At 37.5% G+C, this 21,311-nt stretch overlaps 1 protein-coding gene across 1 annotated transcript in view; it reads left to right on the top strand.

The window, feature by feature from the left end:
* The first annotated feature begins 2,558 nt into the window (after window positions 1–2,558).
* Window positions 2,559–21,311, top strand: part of mapk8ip1a (mitogen-activated protein kinase 8 interacting protein 1a) — a 28,276-nt gene continuing 9,523 nt past the window's right edge. Inside the window, exons 1-5 of the mRNA XM_026946387.3 lie at window positions 2,559–2,910; window positions 6,115–6,226; window positions 11,144–11,437; window positions 19,609–19,690; window positions 20,339–21,295. Coding sequence (XP_026802188.3) covers window positions 2,840–2,910; window positions 6,115–6,226; window positions 11,144–11,437; window positions 19,609–19,690; window positions 20,339–21,295 — 1,516 coding nt within the window. The 5' untranslated portion in view covers window positions 2,559–2,839. The remainder of the gene's footprint in view (window positions 2,911–6,114; window positions 6,227–11,143; window positions 11,438–19,608; window positions 19,691–20,338; window positions 21,296–21,311) is intronic.

Raw genomic sequence — 21,311 nt, 5'->3', positions numbered from 1 at the left:
AACTATATGTCAGGGCGAAACAGTTATTTCTAGAATGATGACAATTAGTGAATATTAAACTCTTGTATACGACATTTATGTATCATTTTAAACAGATATTTTCCTCATACTGTACAATCTTTAGTACAATATATAGTATGACTGCTCCATAATCACATGAAATGACTCGCTGTAAATAAATATGAAAACATGATGAATAATAACACAAATGTCTGACACATCTGTAACATCTGCTCTGATGCATCATAGTAGTAGTTCCAGCTGCTAAGCAAATCACAGGTTTATATTAATACGCTATTTCTAATGGTATTGTTTCTATAGTAACAGCTAATTCACAGGGACTTGTATGATTGATGCTTTACAGAATCTATGCCTCCTGAGAAACACTAAACATTTTATTTAACAACGAACAAGGTATATATCGCTGATATGGTCAAGTTTTCTGTAAGGAAAGGTTTCTTCAACATTTTGGAAGGAGTCTCCAGTGTCAGCGCTTTGTAACAATCAGAGGTAAAGCTGTGAGTTTTCTAACAGAGGAAGGTCTTTGTTTTTTCTGTTTTTTGTGTCTTCAGGTATTAACTTGAAGAGAAAGTGATTGAAGTGCTGTTTTTATAACTGTTAAAGCATAAATAATAATTTGCTTCACGGATATTCCACGGTACTAAAAGTAACTAAATAGATCAAATGTATGTGTCGTTCTTCAACAGATAAAATGTCATCATAGGCAACATTCTTGTTGTATAAGAGGAATTAAAGATTTCAAGAGATGCTGTTTTTGGAAAATAATCCATTTTATAACTATAACTCTGCATTAACTGCCATTGATTAATTCCCAGTCAGGTTCAACAGTGAGTTTAACAGTGCTGTGGTGTTAATTTACAGAATTGAGCAAGCCACAAATTACAATCGAAATAAATTCAATCATCTATCTGTCTGTCTGTCTGAACCTCTGCTCATTCTAATACTTTTCAACACAGTTTATCTGATCACTGTGTTGTGCTTATGTTTTTACCCCAATAGAGGGAGACACTGCTTTTCTCATTAAACATAACCCCGCCCTTCTCTCTCACAAACATACAGCACACACATTTAACTGGTTCAATTTTACAATAAAAAACTGTCGTGATCACACACTTTAATCCATTTACAGTTACCTTTAATGTTGTCGGATGTCCATGAAACAAGTTCCTGTTATGACTTACGTTATAGCATCATTAATAATATTCCTTCCTGAAGATTTTCCCACGGTGGAAAACTTAAAGTTACTGCTTCAAAGCACTGACACTGAAGACACTAAACTTTCTTCCATAAATGTTACATAAACATCTCCTGACAAAAAAACTTCACCATATCAACAATTATATATTTTTCTTTGTTAAGCAACAGCACATTTTTTAATATGATTATTATTAGGCTTAGACTCAGTGTACTGGCTGCCACACAAGTCACCGTGAATTAGAAACGATAACATTAATATAACATATCACATAACCTTGATTTAAATTACAACCAAATTACAGTCAGAGCTGATCTTATAGAAGATTAATCATCACCTTCTGACCAATCAGAATCCACAGCATGTGGTTTCATATGATTTTGTCTTTTTTTTAAAAAAAAAAAGTCCAGTTTTGTCGACTGTGCAGTTGTGCTGAACTGTATTAGTGCGCGTTCATGAACTCCGCAAGATCTAATGAGGTGATAATGCCTCTAAAAGCCCTGCACTCAGGTGGATGTCCACATGCAGACAGATGACTACATCTACACTACATCTCTACTTGTCTTTCTTCCTAACCTCTCAGGGGATCTTTCTAGAATTACATACGTTAGCGTTTAAAGAGGCAGTTTGTGATTTTGAGCCTCCTACTGACTGTGCAGTGAATCATAATTATAATAAAAATATAATAAACAATAAGTAAGGAATGAAACATGGCAGGAAAGGCTGTTATGGGAAAATAATTCAAACTATTCCTGCTATTTTACAAAATGGTTTATTTAAAAATAAGACTATGGAGCTTAATTATGGTTGAACAGGTTTATGAAGTAGATTTTGGGTGAGATTACTTGTTACATTGGGTGACATTACTTTGGACACCAAATCATGTCTTGACCATTTGCCCCTTTAGGGTAAGTGTAAATGATGTAAATTTGATTTTTCGCCAAACGTTTGCTTTAACGTGGACACAGCAACATTCCAGGTTCTTTAAAATTTTTTTTTTTTTTTTTTTAAATTGTGAAACTCATTATGGCTTCTCTGAATTTAAAGCATGACTCACTGAATTATTTTGAAGCCTGCTGCTGGTAAATGAGCTATAGTTTCATATTCTCTGTGAGGCAGCTCTACAGTCTGGGTGGGGCCGTGTGTTTATTTTCAGTCCTTATCAATGCCATCGATCTTACTAGTCGTTTTTTTCGCTCTGCTGCTGGCCCGAGAGTCCAAAATGTGCGTGGAGGAGGAGGAGGAGGAGGAGGAGAGGAGGAGGAAGAAACCTGAGCTGCATCGATCCACACCATCAGTCAGATCAGCGGCAGGCCTTTTAAAAGAACCCTGCCTCATTCTCCGCCTCTTTCTCCATCCACTGCTGACTTTAATTGACCCTGGGAAGGGCACACACACACACACACACACACACACACGTACACATAAGCAGGGAGTGTCCGAGCTTCAATATGATGCTGCTTAGAAGATCGGACGACGTGTTCTTTCTTAATAACTTGTCTTTGCCGCTGTAGGATTCCCCAGGAACACACTAGGACCACACTAGTGTGTGCGTGTGTGGAAGTGTGTGTGTGTGTGTGTGTGTGAGTGGCGTCATTATTGCCTGGTCTGATTCCACCCCAGATGGTGCTCTGCTTGGTCATGGACTCCAGGGAGGATGGAGATGCCTGGATGGAGGAGCAGTGGGAGAAATGGTACAGTACACACACACACACACACACATACATACATACATACATACACAGTGGGCCCACCCAAAGAAAAAAAAAAAAAAAAGACAGTTTTTATACACAGACAAACTTTATTCCTGGATTATGTGTGATCTTTGTCTTTGATATGTCAGTGCTTTTTTTTACTGGAAGTGAAAGATTTGGATTTAAAGCAGGTGTTAAAGGCTTTGCAATAACATTCTGCACTTTACTGACCTCAGATCAGTGTGAAGAGAGCAGAGACAGAGCAGTTTATTACAATGAAGTGATCACAGATCAGGTTGAGTATATAGCAAATACATGGGCGAGTAGCAGGGCTGCATGATGTGCACAAAAATATTGCACAAAGTATTTACCTAGTACAGTATACTGCAAAAATGTCCCACAGGAAGTTAAGCAAAGCAAATGTTATTTTTAGCCTTTGCAGATTTTAGATGCTTAATTATTTTATCACTCTTTTTTATTTTTAATCAAGATGTCATTTTATTAAAAAGAGGCCTTCAATAATTTAAAGATTGCAAATTTTCTCCATTAATTTAGGTTGGTTATTTAGTTAGTTAGTTAGTTAGTTAGTTATTATTAATGTATTTGTATTCATGTATTATTTATTTTATCTGCAGTATAACCTAACCCTTTATTTTATATATATCTGCAATATAGCAGTATTCCTATAAAGATTCACAAACAATATGCTGTGTAGTGAGTGATTTGATTACGATCATACAATCATAGTAAATTTTGTCACTACAAACTTTTCAAACAAATTAAAAGCTGCACAGCTGACTTGAGGTTAATTACCCATAAAGTTATAACCTTTTTTCAATGATTTTACTCTTTACTGAAGTGTTGAGGTATTGAGGAAGTGTTTCTCATAGTGTTTTAAAGATGTGATGCTCTTCTGCTGATGTGTTGTGAACTTGAGAAAAATGTCTAAATATTAAGATACCATATTTTTCCGTTTTTGCCTTTATGCATCATAATGATGCTCAGTATTGTGATAAGATAGAAATGAATTATTTGAGGTTGTACCAAAGAAAAGTGCTCCAGTTTTACAGTTTCTACTGTCTGCATGAAATCTGTGCAGTGGAGAACCTAAAGAAGGTCCCACCCATGGCATCAGTCAGTCGTTTCAGGATTTTTGCGGTTCTGCTTTTTACAAAACCTACATTATTGTAAACAAAATAGAAAGAGTTATTTAAAGATATTTAAGAAATATGTAAGAATGCAACTTTCCCTCTGTGTAATGGCAGAATGGTAGTTTCATGTCTTTCTCTAGTCCAGCTCTCTTTTGAACAAGTATAGTTATTCATTGTTTGTGCATTTTTGTTACTGAAATTCTAAGAAAGATTTTTCAGTGTGTGTTGGTGTGTGAGTGTGTGTGTGATAATGGGACAGCAACTACATCTAGGAATCATTCTCAGCTTGGCTGCTGGTTGCACTAATGCATGTGAGGTTATGCAGTTCTGGAGACAGCGCATCATCCTCACTCCATCATTTCCTCCTCAAGCTGAACATTAGCTGACCTCAGCTCATATCACGCTCCCAATTTGTTTAGAGCCAAACTTCAGAGCCTGAGCTTCCTGTCTGTTTGAGCAGATGTGATCTTATATGTTGCTTTAGGTCCCAAGATGCTTTGCACCATGGTGTACCTAGATAGCAGGTTATAGATCTGAGCTCAGATAGTGCGCATACTGTAAATGTACAGTAATTGTAAGAGAAACAGAATATACAGTACTGTGCAAGCATCTTAGGCACATGAAAAGAAATTCTGTAAAGGAAAGATGCCTTAAAATTATGAAATGAAACATTTCTACATATAAAGAGCTGATTATAAATAATAAACAGTCAGTATTTGTGTATTTGTGTATTTGTATATATATATAGATATATACAGATAGATAGATAGATATTTGGTATGTACGTTCTTTATCTTTAAAATGGCATCAGTTCTACACACACACTGGTGCAATTTTGTAAGGAAACTGGCTGTTAAGTTCTTTTAAGTATGTTGGAGAACTTGCAGGTCTTTTGGAGACTTTGGCTGTCACTCTTCCTTCTGTTTCTAGAGCTAAAACCATGCAGCCTTCATTATCTGAAAATTCCTCTTTTTCTTAATATTATTTTCCTTAATAACATATAACCATTTTGTCTCTAATATTTACTTATTGGTTTATTTTGTATAAACCAATAAAAACTAGGGTGCATAAAAACTAGGGTGCCTAGACTTTTGCACAGTATTGTAATCTATGTAGTATACTTTCTATACTATATATGGATAAAGAATTTGCAGGAAATCACATTGCCTACCTTATAGCCTATTTTGCTTCCCTCTAGTTTTGTATAAACCACGTAACTAATATAATCTTCCAATCTTGTCCGTCAAGGAACAAAAAAACCTTCCTGAACACACCTTGTCATATTTATGTTAAATTATTAAATAGTTTTTTTTATAAGGCAGCCATATTGATTCGCAAACACAGAGGTCCATGGATATATTTACTTATACACACAGACATACAGCAAAATCAGACACATACTGTGAGTGTAAACATTATATTACAGTCATATTATAATATATAATTCCACTAATAAGGTCATTAGTTCATGTTGGTTATTGTGGATTTATTAGTCATTGATAGAATAAACATGTTATGACTGTACATGGAACATACACCTATTTCCAGAATTATTAGCTCCCGTCAAGATAATGGGCAAAAATGACTGCATAATATAAACACTCAATGATTCAAATTTCACAGCAAACAACTGGAGAAATTGTTTTCCTCGAAATCTGCTTTAACAAGAATCACTCTCATGAGTACTTTTCTCAAAACGTTTACAGGCAAAAATATTTATTTGCCTTGGCCCATTTCCTGCTTCTCTGAAATATATGGAAATATGTAATTACATGTACACATGTAAAATCTTTTCATTATCATTACCATTTGGAAAAGAAAAGACACAAAAGACACAGATGGTTATTGTGCAAGATGGGTAATGGATGTAAAAAAAAAAAAAAAAAAGAAGAAGAAAGAAAATCCTTTATAAACAGTTTAAATAAATAATAATTAAACACAGTTAAAATTCTGGGGGAAAAAAACATTTGCTTGTCACTTACATGCACTTGAAAATATTCTTTCTTTAAATATTGATTTTAATATTTGTGTGTGTGTGTGTGTGTGTGTGTAGGCTAACTCATGACATGAGTCTGGATGAGTATGAAGATGACGACCTGTCAGAGGTGACGGAGATCACGGATGAGAATGAGGGCCGTCTGAGCTGCAGTGATTATGATATTCAGGTAAGATCCGCCAGGGTTGGAATATAAAACCTCACGGTATTAAGGCTCCAAATCAGAAAGTGATTTCTCTCTTGGACGGTAGCGTTATTGTTAGGACTCGAATTTGTGATCCTTTGACCTTGTGCTCTTGTTTGGGAGTTCATGTTATTGATTTGTTTTAAAGTTATAAGTACTTTATTGTTTCTAATGAAGCCTCGATTAACTTACTATTTTCCAAATAAAATTATATCGGCTGATATTTCACTCTTTAAAATGACCGAATGGCTCTCGTATTAACTCTTTTGTGTAACATTTTTACAATCATACCTTATTCAGCTTGATTTTATTTTCAGTACAGTTGTTTCCATCACATCAGCAGCGATAAGCAGAGATAAATCATAGTCAAGTCATCTTGTAAGTTGTGTGACATTGAGGTGATTGAGGTAAAGACGTTCCTCTAGAGCAGTGGTGTTTAAGCTGTGAGGTGTGTCCTGCTTTGGGGTGGCAGTGGAACTGTTAGGGGACAAAGAGAATGCATTTTAAACTGAACTTTTATGAAAAAACATTTGCTCCACAGCTCCAGCGTCCCCAGTTTTTTGTCTGTGTGTCTATGTGGGTTTCCTCAAGGTTCTCCGGTTTCATCCCATCTCTCAGAAACATGCTGGTTGGTGAACTGGATATTCTAAATTGCCCTGTGTGTGACTGAGTGTGTGAATGTGTGTGATGGTATCCCATCCTGGGTATATTACCACCTCACCCAGTGTTTCCAGGATAGACTCCAAATGAATCGATATGAGAATAATATAGACACAATTTGTAGTGTTTACAGATGTCTTTAAATAATACTTAAATACAAAAGTGCACCAGTTCTCTGCATTTATTAGAAAACCATTTAAACATTGTGTATAAAACCCTGTCTTTAAACCCAGAGTCGTCTTGATTGATAGGAAATTGATAGCAAATTTTGGAAAGTATAAATATGATAAAAGTGGGGAAGAAAAAAGCAACAACAAAAAAATGTCCAAGATGAGAAAATTTTAGAATAACATCAACTATGTGTGTGTGTGTGTGTGTGTGTGTGTGTGTGTGTGTGTGTGTGTGTGTGCTTATAGTTATTATGTAATAAATTTTATATTGTTAAAGAGAAGATATGTTTATTTGTAGAGAGAAATGGAGGCATGGAAATGTATCTGATCTAGAGGAGGTTGAGCCAAAGACAGATTAAAGAGCACTGTTCTAGATCTTCATTTGGTTGAACATTATTGGCGTCCCGTCATGGCATGAGATCAGCTATAATCAATATCTCACACTGCTGCGTGTCACTGTGATTATCAGTGATGGCGAGGATGATGAAAGCGCCAGTTGTGATTGGATAGTTTAGTTCTCAATCATTTATAAGCAAAGCTTAATATACAGTACTTGTACTCTACACGTGTGCGTGAAAGCGTAATAATAATAATAATAATAATAATAATATGCTTTAGCTTTATAGCATTGTAAACACATGGTATAGTCATGTGAGAATTATATAAAGAAGTCAATTATATTTATTTTTATTTATTTACCCACTGACTTCGTTGCCAGTGATGACATCATTTCTACGGCTGGTTTCATTTCAAGTAGCTTGGCCAAACTCCCCTTCCCAGTTCAATGTATGCCACATTTGTAGAAATCTTATTAGTCAAAACCAAGAAAAGAAACAAGAATAGATGAAGGACATGGCAAGGCACGTGACATGCTATTTGAAAGGTCAGCGTTTCAATTTCGAGAAGTATTTCAGATTTGATTTTTTAAAAATTATAATTATATTGATATGAGTCTGTGTCTGAGAGAGGGGAAGATATGAACAGATAGAGAGAGAGACATAAAGGTGAACAGACAGACAGTTAGACTAACAGATAGACAGGTGGATAGAGGTAGAGGTGGACAGGCAAGTTCATGGCTAGATGGACAGACAGAACGTTAGACAGATAGCTGAAGAGGCAGACACATGGAGGCTGAAGGACAGAGACTGAATATATAGATGAGCTTATAGGTAGCTTGACACACAGTCAGACAGACAGATAGAGAGACAGATGGGCTGCCTGACAGACAGACAGATTGACATACATACAGACAGACATACAGATAGGACAAAAGAAAGAGTTCAGAGGCAAACCAAGACTTTGACTGAAAGACAGAGAGGTAGAAAGACAAAAAGAGTCAGACAGATACAAACAAACATAAAGACAGACATACAGAGTAGCAGACAGACAGACAAAATGCCAGAAACAAACACAGGCAGAGAATCTGAGAGATATATTGAGAGAAAGAAAGAAAGAACGACAAATAAATTGACAAAAAAGGGACAGATGAATATATGGATAGCCGGAGAGACAAACGGATAGACAGAGGTATAGAGGGCTGACAGACAGAAAGGTAGATGTACACATGGACATATGGTTGGATGGACATGTGGATAGATAAAAGGACAAAGACAGGCAGACTAACTTGTAGATCGACAGAAAGACAGACAGATAATAAGTAAGACAAACAGAGAAGCACAGAGATAGATGGACAGGTGAATAGATGGACAGATAGATAGAATGACAGGTGAACAGATGGATGGACAAACAGATAGATGGACAGGTGAACAGGCAAACATATATATGGACAGGTGAACAGATGTGAACAGATGGACAAAGAGATAGATGGACGAGTGGAAGTATGGATAGACAGATAAATACATGGACAGATAGACAGGTAGATGGACAAAAGACAGACAGATTGATATGTTTGACAAGATACAGACCAACTGATAGAACGTCAGGCAGATGAACAGAGCGACAGACAGACAAGCTGACAGATAGACAACAGATAGTCATCTAGCTAATTGGACAGAGAGACTGGTATAGTTGGACAGACAGACGGAAAGATAGATGAGTAGAGAGACAGAAATCTGGACAGACAGTCATATAAATGTCCTTGTACTGATGCATCCAATCTGCTATGACATCACACACTGGCCATTTTGGTGGAGAAGATGGAGTAGCCGATGGAGCAGGTGGGATTTTATAAAAGTTTATTTAGCCACAATATGCCACATCGCTTAATTACAGCATCACACTAATGAAGCTTTTATGACCTTTATGAAGTTGCACGTCAGCGTGTTTTATTGCGAGTGACAGTTATTGGGCTGAAAGACAAGCTCTCAGTGAGCAGAGCTTCATATTCTGCAGTCTCCTGCAGTGAAAATAGTTTTGCGGGTCATCTGATTCTCCTTCGAGGAGCTCTTCGGTTTCCGGCTTCCTGTCGGGGTGAATGCAGAGCCGGTCCTCCTCTCAGTCGAGTGTGTGTGAGGGGAGGCGGCTGAGGCAGATGTGCTGTTTTCAGGGAGAGCCAAAGTCAATTATCGGCTTTAATCACAGGCATTAATGCAGGCAGCGGAGCTCAGAGCCAGGCGAATGGGACAAGGCCCAAAACGTCCGAGAATTCACAAACATGCACGTTCAGCATTATAGCATTCGTGTTACTGCAAATACATTTTTTTAATGTTTATCTGAAAAAAAACCCTAGATATGTATGCAGTATTAATCTAAATACTAAATGCTATAAAGCTGTAATCCTTAATTATACGTATGTATACCACAGCGCTGTTGAATTCTCAGATCTGATTGGTCAGAAGGTGTTGATTAATTTCCTATAACAGCAGCTCTGACAGTAGCGTCAGCTGTAAATCAAATCACAGGTTCACAACTCATTCACTGTGACTTGTATATTAGACACTTCACATACAATGAACTAACTTGTTTTGTGGACATTTCACAACATGTAAATGTAACTAGAAATGTTAAAAAGTATAAAGTGTAACACTTTATTAAATAAAACCTTATAATCATTGGCATATTGCTGTGGTATAAGAGGAATAAAACACCAGGATGTGCAGATGTAGTAGCAGTAACTCTGCTTCACTTTGACTTGCATCACACCACACTATTGTTGATTATTTTCCAATTACAGCACACTTCCAAGTGTTTTATTCCTTGCATATTACATACTTATATAATCTATTTTTTAGATATCATATTATGATAATATAACTAGTGACTGTGCCTAAGCTAATGCATCTGCGTGCATGTAAAGAGTTGTTCATGTGTTTTTACTGAAAGACCAGCTATAAATTAAATATGAGGTTGTCTTACTCATTGAATATTCCATATTCCCTGCACACATTAAAGTGCATTATGGGTATTCTGTACTATCTAAGGTATATCATTTGGACACCAACCCTAAACAGTGCATTGTGGGATTTCATGAGCACACTGGATATTCTCCTCTTTTTAGGCACAACTGTAAATTAGGAAAAAAAATTTATAATAAAAATATATAGTAAAGGGTGTGGTTTCGGACGAACATATGATTACGTATAAATATTTTATGTCTGCCATTAGTCACATGACCAGAGCCATTTAATCCAAACAGACACAAGTATTTGTACATGTAAATTAAGTATATTAAGTACATGTAAATTTTAATTATTTATATAAATTAAAATATATTGATTTATATAATAATGTTGACATATTGATGAATTTAAAAAAATTAAATACTTCTTATAATAAATAAATAATAATAGAAATAATTCTTATAATAAATAAAGTAAATAATTCTTCTTTACATATATATGTACAGTATATATACAGAAGTATTATAAATACTAAAGAGTATGAAAACCTGTAGATTAATATACAGTATATAATGTAAATATATGTAATATATACCAATCTAAAGTAAAAATGTTGTCTGTGTTAGCAGGCTGCAGCTTTTTGTCCTCTGTGATTGCATTAGCTTTCTGCACACCCTCTGAGGCACCGAGTCACAGGATGACATCATCACCGAGCTCTGATTGGCTAAGCCTCAGCTCCCCCTCTAACCACTCTTCTGGCTTCTCCTTCCCAGGAACACATGATCCATCCGGCCAATGGGAGCGGGGACTTGGGCCGGAGGAGGGGGGCCGTGGAGCTGCAGAAGGAGATGCTTCAGCTGGACCTGATAGACGCTGAGGGAGGCACCCAGGAAGAAGGAGGAGAAGACGAAGAAGAGGAGGAGGAGGAAGAGGAGGAGGAGGAGAGGCCTCTGCTGCTCATCGATGAGCACCAAGAGGAAGAGCGATCGCTGATCGCCGCCATGGATACATACCGGCCCAAGAGACCCACCACCCTTAATCTGTTCCCGCAGGTGCCAAGGACTCAGGTGAGCAGGGTGACAGCTGGAGCATAGGCAGTGTGGGTGTGTAAGAAGCTTGGGCTCGAGTGTGTGTATGTGTGTGTATGTAAGTGTTAGGTGATGTGTTCTTCATACAACTGGTCTCTTGGTAGCTGTGGGTGTAGGAGGCTTGGGAAATTGTCTTTATTTGGTGATGGGATCTTCCGACAGCTGGTGTTTTAGAGATCATGGGCATAAAAGAAGCCAGGGTTTGTGTGTGTGTGTGTGTATAAATATGTGTGTGTCTGTGAAGACGAGGATATTTGGTACAGAAAGAGATGCTGTGTTCTCACTAGCGTCATTTACACACACTCCCAATCATTAGCAGTTTTTAAAGCTGCGTATTTTGTGGTATTCAGTGATGAAGTGCCGAAGGGTGATGGATTGTGCTGCTCTGATTCCTGGCCTGAGTGGTGCTGATGCTGAGGCTGATGCTGAGGCTGATGCTGATGCTACCGGAGACGTGGCTCATGCTCCCCCCTGTGGCCCACCCGCTATGAATCACACTCCTCCTCCTCTGCTTCTGTGTAATGGAATCAGACAGGAAGTGTCGATTCGAATCCATGACCTGCAGGGGTCAAAAACCAATGAGGGGGAGATTAGACCACCGCTGAGAAGCACAATCTCTGCCCGTGTGGACGTGTGGATATTCCGGATTATCTCATACAGGCGAGCAGTGTGAGCTCGTTCCTCAGATGAAAGATTCATTTTAAGGAAAGAGCTAGCATGAATTGGGCTTGTATTAGAGGTGGATGCTTTTTTGTCTTACAAACAATGATCTGAAAATGATTTCCATTCATCATAAATAAATATACAAAGAACAAACTCTCAACTTCCAAGGTCACATAAAATATCACTATTATATTTTTACATCATAATGAGAACAAGAAAAAGCAACAACATGGACTTCAGTCTAATTAAAATCACTAACCTGAAATGTAATGAGCTTGTCTCAGGTGCAGGTCTAAGGTTGTCCATCTTCACAAGTATTATTAGCTTTCATAATTAGTAGTATTAATTTGGAATTTTAGATTTAGATTCATTTTAGATTCGATTCTAAATGAATCTAATCTAAATCAAATCTAAATGGCTTAAACCTAAAACCATTTTTATTTGATCTATTCATTATTTATGTCCCATTGTATACAATACAATATAACCTATAGTGTTTAATTCACATCGGAAATACAATATAGGTGACAAATTAAAGGAAAAACCAACATTAGGTGTGTCAGTAAGGTGTTAGGCCACCATGAACCACCAGAACAGCTTCAATGCTTCGTCTACACATCTCTGGAGCAATAGTTTACAAAAGATAATCCTTCATTTGGAGTACTGATGATGGTAGTGGAGATCGCTTTCTGACACATTTGTCAAAAAAATCTCCTATAGATGTTTAATAGGGTTGAGATTTGGTGATTGTGACGGTCATAGCATATGATTTACATCAATTAGTGACCGTCGTGCTCTGTGGCTGGGGGGCGGAGTCATACTCGAAAAGACCACTCCCATCAGGATAGAAATGTTTCATCATAGGATAAAGATGATCAGAAGAACTCCTAGGGGACAAGTGGAGTCAAATTAGAGTCAGCGTTTTTCCTTTAATTTGTCACTCAGCTGTATTTGGCTCTGTTGACATTTTGGCATGAACCTATGTAAAGGTCAGGTGCATTGATGTAGGGGCATTTAAGGAAGAATTGTGAGCCGTATATCCGAAATATTTCTTATTTTCTCAGACAGTGGTTGATGGGATTTGTAGTCCCACAGTCTGATAGACACACCTAAATATTCTTCTTCTAACAGATTTGAATTCCTTGTGATTGCACCTTCAAGCAGACATATCCACTGCCATATCTTAGATTATCCACCTCACAGCAAAACCACGAGTGATAAATTAACACAGTGCACGTTGGGACCAGTGTAAGACAATAGGTGGTGATCTTGCACTGAACAGTGCAGGTTTTGCTGTGTTTCTTAAACTGGAGATTAATCATAATGTGTTATGGGAAGCAGCTTACTCCCACACACAGTTCATCAGTAATGCCACTTAGATTCGCTGATTGGTTTAGGACAATTTGCTGTAATCTATAAACATGAACAAAACTTCATCATGTAGCTGAACACTGGAACAATATGTGGGCGGCCTTTTTGGACAAACAGAATCAGTTGGGGTTCAATCTGGTATCAATACACGCAAGACAAAAGACTGTTTTATTTGAATTCTTGATATTTTACAAGTTCATTTGTTTCGAAATGAGATTTTATAGTGTAACAATATTATTTGAAGCAAATATCTGAAGATTTGTTGCCCAACCGAATAGGAAACACCAAACTTGTCTTGATAATAGACTACATTTGAGGTAAAGGGAATCATTTTTTCCCAAACAGTTGCTTCCTCATTATTTTAAAGGAATGATCCACAGTTTGTGGAGTGGAGTGAGCTCCTTAATGGCCTGCAGGTCTTCTATATGTTGATGCATACAGGATATGATGTAATAAGGCTGAATTGGGGCAAAATGGAAGCCATTATCAGCTGAGGAGATATAGCTTTAGGGATAGCCCCAAGACCTGCTAGTAATTAGTCTCAGAGGAGGAAAAGTGAGGAATTGTTGAACCTTTCCTTTAATCTTTAAGCTTCCCCAAATCTGTCATCCTCCATGAGAACGTGATATATGAAGCTCCGGCTGCGTATGACCTGGATTTTACTCCGTTCTGCATTTCTGCATAATTACAAAACACTTAGAAGTGGATAAGGTTCATGCCCTTCTTTTATTTTTTTTCCCCTCTCTCTTCATCTCATGCTATACTACAAATAAAAGAGTTGACTGTTATTCTTTTGAAGGAGAGATGGTATAATATGTGTATTTGCACATGTGCCATTTACAAAAAAATGCAAATGTGCCATCTACAAAAAAAAACATTGTGTTCAGTAGTCGTATCAGATAAAGTCTCTTTATTAGGGTAGTGTTTGCAGTTGTTGTTGTTGTTGTTGTTGTTGTTGTTGTTGTAAGGAAGGAAGGCATGCTAATGTCTCTGTTTGTCCATAGAGACACAGAGGACAAAGTACTAAATGATAATTCCTTAGCATAATAATAATAATATTAATAATAATAATAATTTTGACTGAAGCACTTCACAGTTAAACTCTTTTGCACAAAAAAATACTTATATATGTTCTACATACAATAAAGTATAAAGAATAACTATTATAAAATAAATCCTATCAAAAAAAGCAGTTAAATCTCTTTATATGTAAACAATTCCAGTTTCAAAAAGAAATTTGTTTTCCAAAACCAATTCAAATCTTTGCCATTTGTTACAGGATTCAATGTACAACATGTTTTCTCCAATATCCAAGCCACCATTTTTTGCTGGTATCAGCCAGAGACTAATACTGGATATCAGATTGGCGGCGTCTCTAATTGATCCCCTTCATAAAAGTAAAATATTATGAAATAAATAGTTCACCCAGTGTTTCCATTTTTTACTACAGGAGAAACTATTTATCTTTCTTCTAACAAAAAAGTCATTCTATACTATAAACTCAATCTATACTTGTATAAGTAGTAGTATTTTCTCTCAAAATAAAATACTGACACCCCCAAAAGAACATTTTCTATTAGTAAACGAATTGTCCTTTTTGAAAATTATAAACTCTCATATTATTTTTTCATATGCTCTCATTTCCCTTCAGTCGTGACCTGTTTTTAAGACGTTGCACACATGTAAATCCCTTGTTATCCATTACCATGGGAAGAACCAAAGAACTTTCAAAGCAAAAGAGATCAATGATTGCTGACCTGCACAAATCTGGTAATGGATTTTAAAAAATACAGGAACTGGACCCCTGAGCACACGGTGTACAACATCACAGTGGATCAGTGATGCTTTGGGGCTGTTTGTGGCTGGTTTAATGAACATCATTTGTGAAGATTGATGGCATCAGGAAGTCTACTAAATACGAGGATATTTCAGCTCAAACCTGGATTTGAACTCTATTGAAAACCTGTAGTGTGAATAAAAACCACATATACAACCGTAAGGAAATAAAGAAGCTTAAAATGTTCTGCATGTAGGAATGGACCAAAATCCCTCTACAACCTTTTTTTTTTTAAGCAGTATTCGTATAACTCAAGACATCATTTCAGTGCTCTTATATTTCTTATATTTTAGCAGAGAATCAGTCCATGTTCTATTATTGTGCTGCATGAATTACAGTAAAATTAATCAGTTCTAGTTTCTAGGGTTTTGTTAATTGAGTTAATAAGAATATCTTTTCACTGATCATTTTTTGTTTTTGTGATCATTTTTATTCACACTATTAACCTTGGTATTTGTGCTAGCATTCTCTGCAGTGGTTTTGTAAACTGAATACACTCAGTGGCTTAAAATCTATTGAAAATCATTGAACATTTTTGGTGAATCCAGAATTTATGTTTGATTCCTGACTCATCGAATGTTTTTTAATTCTCAAATTGAAATGCAGTTCTTCTGAAAAGTAATATGACTGTGACCAAGAGATGCCATGCACAAGCTTGTGGGGAAAAAAAAAAAAGTAACTATTTCAGAGCCAGGCCCAAAATGGATCTCTAGTTCCTGTTAGCACACTAGTTAGTGTTTTTTTTTTTAACACCCTATGTAGGGCATTCTGTGATTGATGTAAGGCCCAGTAGACTGAAGCAGAAAAGCAGCAGTTTCTCAGCAGTGCTGTGAAGCGTCACGCCTTTTAAACATTTATTTTAGCAATATCTGAGCACCTCCTGAGTGTGAGTCATATCCAGGTCAGCAGCGTGATGATGCCTGGAGGAATTGCTGCTTGATGCTGCACCCTGACTGTAAGTCTCTGTGCTTGTCATGGGACAGGAAAATAGCCATGTCAAAGCCCCTGGATATGATTTGTATGGATTTGGGATTTGTCTGGAATTTTGGAGTCCTGCTCTCATACAAAGCTGAGCCTCAATACACAAGCAAGTTCATAATAAAAGTAAAGACAAGCTGGACTGTTTAGCATCATTTAGCTTGAGTTAGCTTCCTGTTGACATCCTTCTTGTTTGTCTGAATCTCCAGTGCCATCGTAAGGGCTGTACACTGCAAAATAAAAAAAAAAGACATTTTAGTAAGTAAAAATTAAGATTAAAATAGACCAAATATAAGATTATTAAACCTATTTTTATATTAAATTTAATTATTTGTTTAATATTGTAATCAAAATGTACTACAGGTTCAACATATATTAAAAAAAAATCAAACAATTTATAAATTCTAATTTTATGAAGCAGTGCCTGAGGCGTCATTTTAACTAGAAATAGAGCTCCAAAGTCGGTTAAAATGCCCACCTTCTGCAGCCTCTGGTGTTCAAATAGTGCAATTGCATTATTAATTAATAGAATGCTGATTTACATGATGTGAATCACACTTTTCCACAGTCCACTTAGTCAAATTTTTGCAGTGCAATGCATCATGTCACAATGTATTGTTACACCTCTATTTTATTGTAAACTTATAATAGGAAATTTTTAATAAATTTGACTATATTCAAGCTATTTCCACATGCTAAGATGCCATTTTTGCAGGTTACCATTAATTTAGCAGCTCAAGTGAAGTTTGAGAAGGACAAGGACCTACCCAGATAGCATTGTGATCTCATACAATTTTCTCTTATACATACTGTATAAAGAGGAGCAATACAGTACATACCTACATATATTAGTTAACGCTTCTGCCGAAGTTCAGTGTGCTTCACATTCTGTCAGTCTTCTTAAAAGTGGCCACTCATGTAATAAATGTGATACCTACTTACATGAAAAAGGGTAAATAAAGAAAAAAGTATTGTTGAGCAGGGCTGAAATTCCTGCTAGGCTTTCTGTTGCTAGTTTTGTTTCAGATGAGTCAGGTAGTACTGAGTGCAGTCCAGGTTATGTCATATGCATATTTAAAAATCTCTTATCTGTGAACTATGTTAAAAGTAAGTGTTATGTACTAAACTTTCTGGACATCTTATAGTCTTGTTGTGTCTAAAGGAAAAGCTGGGCCACCAGGTTAGCAGCATGCAAGCTGCAAGTCTAAAACATTACACATTTCCTTCAAAAGACTGACTTAGTAAAATGATTTATACATAAACAGCAAAAAAAAGTCTGTTTTTTCTGAATTAAGTCATATGTGAAGCATCCAAATCACTTCTAATGAACAATTCCAACTGTTTCGTAGGTGTGTTGTACCAAACTATGCTGAGGAAGAAAGTGATTACGACTGTTTTATATAGTGTCTAAAACCACATAAGCAAGTTTGTTTGAGATATGGAACCACTGGACTGAGAGTTGTGTGTAATTTAGGCATCCTAAAGTGGTGGCTATACAGTATGTTCCCCTAGCAACTTTAGCCTTGTTTTTCTAGTTTAAAAGAAGTCAACTTCAGACACCAGATGTGTCATAGATGATCAATTACATTTGGAAAAAAAAAAATTTCACCGAACTAACACTTTACCAGTATACACTCACTGACATCTGTACACCATGCAGCTATCCAATTCATGCAGCTATCCAATCAGTCGGACATGTGGCAGCAGTGCAAGGCATGAAAGTCATGCACATACAGGTCAAGAGCTACAGTTGATGTTCACATCAAACATCAGAATGGAAAAAAGTTGAAGACCAGGTGACGTTTTTCCAATCTTCAACTGTCCTGTTTCTGTGAACCCGACATGCACATCATATTCTCATGTTGTAGACCATCTGCCTGAAAGTTCGGTGTGTTTTGCTTTGTGAGATGCTTTTCTGCTCACCGTGGTTGTAAAGAGTGGTTACATGAGTTACTACAGTCTTCCTGTCAGGAGGACCCAGTCTGGCCATTCTCCTCTGACCTCTCTCATCAACAAGGTGCAAAACTGCTGCCCTGCAGATGTTTCTTGTTTTTTGTGCCAATTTGTGCAAACTCTAGGATCCCAGGAGGTCAGTTCTATCTGAAATACTCAAACCGACCCCTCTGGCATCAACAACAATAATACAGATCACTTTTTCCCATTCTGATGTTTGATGTGAACATTAGCTGAAGTTCTTGACTGCATCTGCATGACCTGTATATGCATTGCACTGCTGTCTCATGATTGACTGAACAGATAATTGCATAAATGAGCAGGTGTGCAGGTGTTCCTAATCAGTATTCAGTGAGTATATATGTACTCCTTTATCTTGTCTTGTCTGATTCTTATTGCAGTTCTAAGCTGATTATAGATTTATCTTTGACAGTGAAGGCTGCCAGTTTATTATGTAGACACACGCTGTCCACTTCCTGCCTTAGGCAGAGGTGGAGAATTCAATTTCCCCAAATTTCACAGCAGATGACATAAAACAGGCGCACAAGCCCCAGATATCTGACATCTCTTTGTTGCTTTTTTACTTCTCTGATTAAATTGAAAGAGAGAAAATCATCTTTTCATTATAAAAAAAGAACTGAGACACATCACGAATCTGCATCCCTCTCTATATCATCATGCCATATGCTCTCTCTCTCTCTCTCTCTCTCTCTCTCTCTCACACACACACACACACACATTGTGCCCCTGTTTCCATGGTGATGGAGGATGGGATGCCCATTGCATTGTGGTAGTGAGTCAGCGAGAACTAAGAGGACAGTAAAGTACCGCTAATTCCTCTTCCCTGAAGCTCAGTCATGCTCACGTCACAGCAGGGCCTTTCTGTGTGAGATGTGGAAAGCCCTATAGTTACTAAAAACCTACCATATTTCTTTCAAATGATATTTTTTTGAAAAAAAAAGAGTTATATTCCAGAGTTATATTCCATTCTTCTTCATAATATAACTCTGGAAAATTGGGATGACGATCTATAACCAATGCGTGTACTGGGTTAATATCAGGGGTTAGTGATTCATAGTCGACAATTAATAGCGTGTTTGAGCTTTTTGAATGAAATATCATTTGAAATAAACTGAAGTAAACGGTATGTAAACTATTAATGTCTTCTTAAGTAACAATCGAGTAAATAAAAACAATTTTTAGGAGTGGACTGCAGCAGCCAACCTAAAATGAAAGAGGAAGTAAAGTATTCAGTAAAATTTCAAGATTTTCTGATGAGCAAGAAATGAAATCCCCATATTTTCCTTACTACCCATCTCAACCTTTCTTTCCCTCTCCTTTCCCTCAGGACACCATTAATAATAACTCTTTTGGTGAAAAAGACAGAAGGAAAGAGAAGAAGACCCATTCATCTTCACCTCACATAAAAGGTAAGCCAAACCTTTGCACTTTTATTCACAAATGCCTGTTTATTATTTTATATATTTAATGTATTTAATGTACATCACATAGTCTCAGCCTCAGATGCTCTGCCTGAAAAAATATTTAAGTTAAGAGTTTACAGTGGTAAAAAAAACATCCTGTTACCCAAATTATAGAGTGAAAGTAAATTATTCTTTTTAAATAAATTAAGTAAATCATTAGAATAGCCATAATTTCTTCAAGCAACTAACATGGATGCTAGATAATAACATTTCATGTATTTGCTAATCCTTTGCTGAAAACTCAACTCTGTTATTTAATTAATGGCACGATTCCATTGTCACCAAAGAAACCTTGTTGCCTGAGATGGGTTATGTAATTATTATTTCTACTGAAATGCCTGTGAAAAAATATTACTTTAATGGAATCACAACAGGCCACAAGTTCACAAGAGGCCTTGTGTCAAAGACAGGGCATTCACAGAGGCACTACAAACAACTTTCTGTTTCCTAATTTTAGATTCTGTTCTTAGCTAAAAGTTGAAATGAGGACACAGACCAATCCTGCATGTACACGTAGTTGTGTGTTTTTTTCCTGCATAATCCCCTTCCTGTTGGTCCTATTACCTAATATATAATCTGCTGTGTGTGTAATAGGGGCCCAGCCTCCCACTGCTGAACATGTTACCCCAGCCGAAGGGGACAAGGTCCAAGCCAGCAGCCGGTTGGATGCTAAGCCGCGTGTGGCTGCTTCTATGACACACAAAGCTCCAGTGTCTAACTGCAAGAAGCAGGATAAACCTTCTGACAGTGTGGGCAACAACATCTGTACAGTCCCGGTGTCCAATCACACAGCCATGAAGGACACGACCAGGGACGGGAATTTGACTGGGACTATCAGCAAGGAGAAAACCCACTATAATTCCGTGAATGGCTGCCGGGAACATGTTCAGTACTCTGGAGAAAATGGGTATACACACCACCACTCAGATAAAAACAAGGACAGGAGTAAGGAGACGAGGCCGGACATCCAGTTGACGCCGGTAGGTGCTGAGCAGGAGAGACCTTTCCTTTCCCAAAGCAGCGACAGCAACCGCATGTCCATCAGCTCTGATAATGAACTCCCTCCCCTGCATTTCCATTCTCTAGCCGAACGTACCAACCCATCCATCAGCGAAGAGGATGAAGTGTACCCTCCAACACCTCCGTGCAGGACTGATAGCCTCAGCGAGGCAACAGACTCTGTTTCGAATGCAAAAACAGGGGACACAGCAGCTGTGAACACGGCAGTTAGCACGGACGCCTCGGGACTGACGTACGACTCGGTGAAATACACCCTGGTGGTGGACGAGCACTCTAAGTTGGAGCTGGTTAGTCTAAAGCAGTGTTACCAAGGCTATGACAGCGACAGCGACAACACCGTCTACGAGTCGGCTGTGGATGAGGATGAGGAGGATCATGATGTGGACGACGACGAGGAAGAGTCAGGCGCAGGAGGAATGAACAGGGACACTTCCGGTCTGTCCACAGACTCCGCCCCTGACACCACGTCAGACATGCCTCGCTCACGCAAATTCCTCAATGTCTTCATAAACAGACGTCCGCGCTTTCCTGGTGGGTGAATCGCATT

The sequence above is a fragment of the Pangasianodon hypophthalmus genome, chromosome 7, assembly GCF_027358585.1.
Source record: "Pangasianodon hypophthalmus isolate fPanHyp1 chromosome 7, fPanHyp1.pri, whole genome shotgun sequence".
In the NCBI taxonomy this organism is placed as follows: Eukaryota; Metazoa; Chordata; class Actinopteri; order Siluriformes; family Pangasiidae; genus Pangasianodon; species Pangasianodon hypophthalmus.
This window is presented reverse-complemented; position numbering and strand designations above follow the sequence as displayed.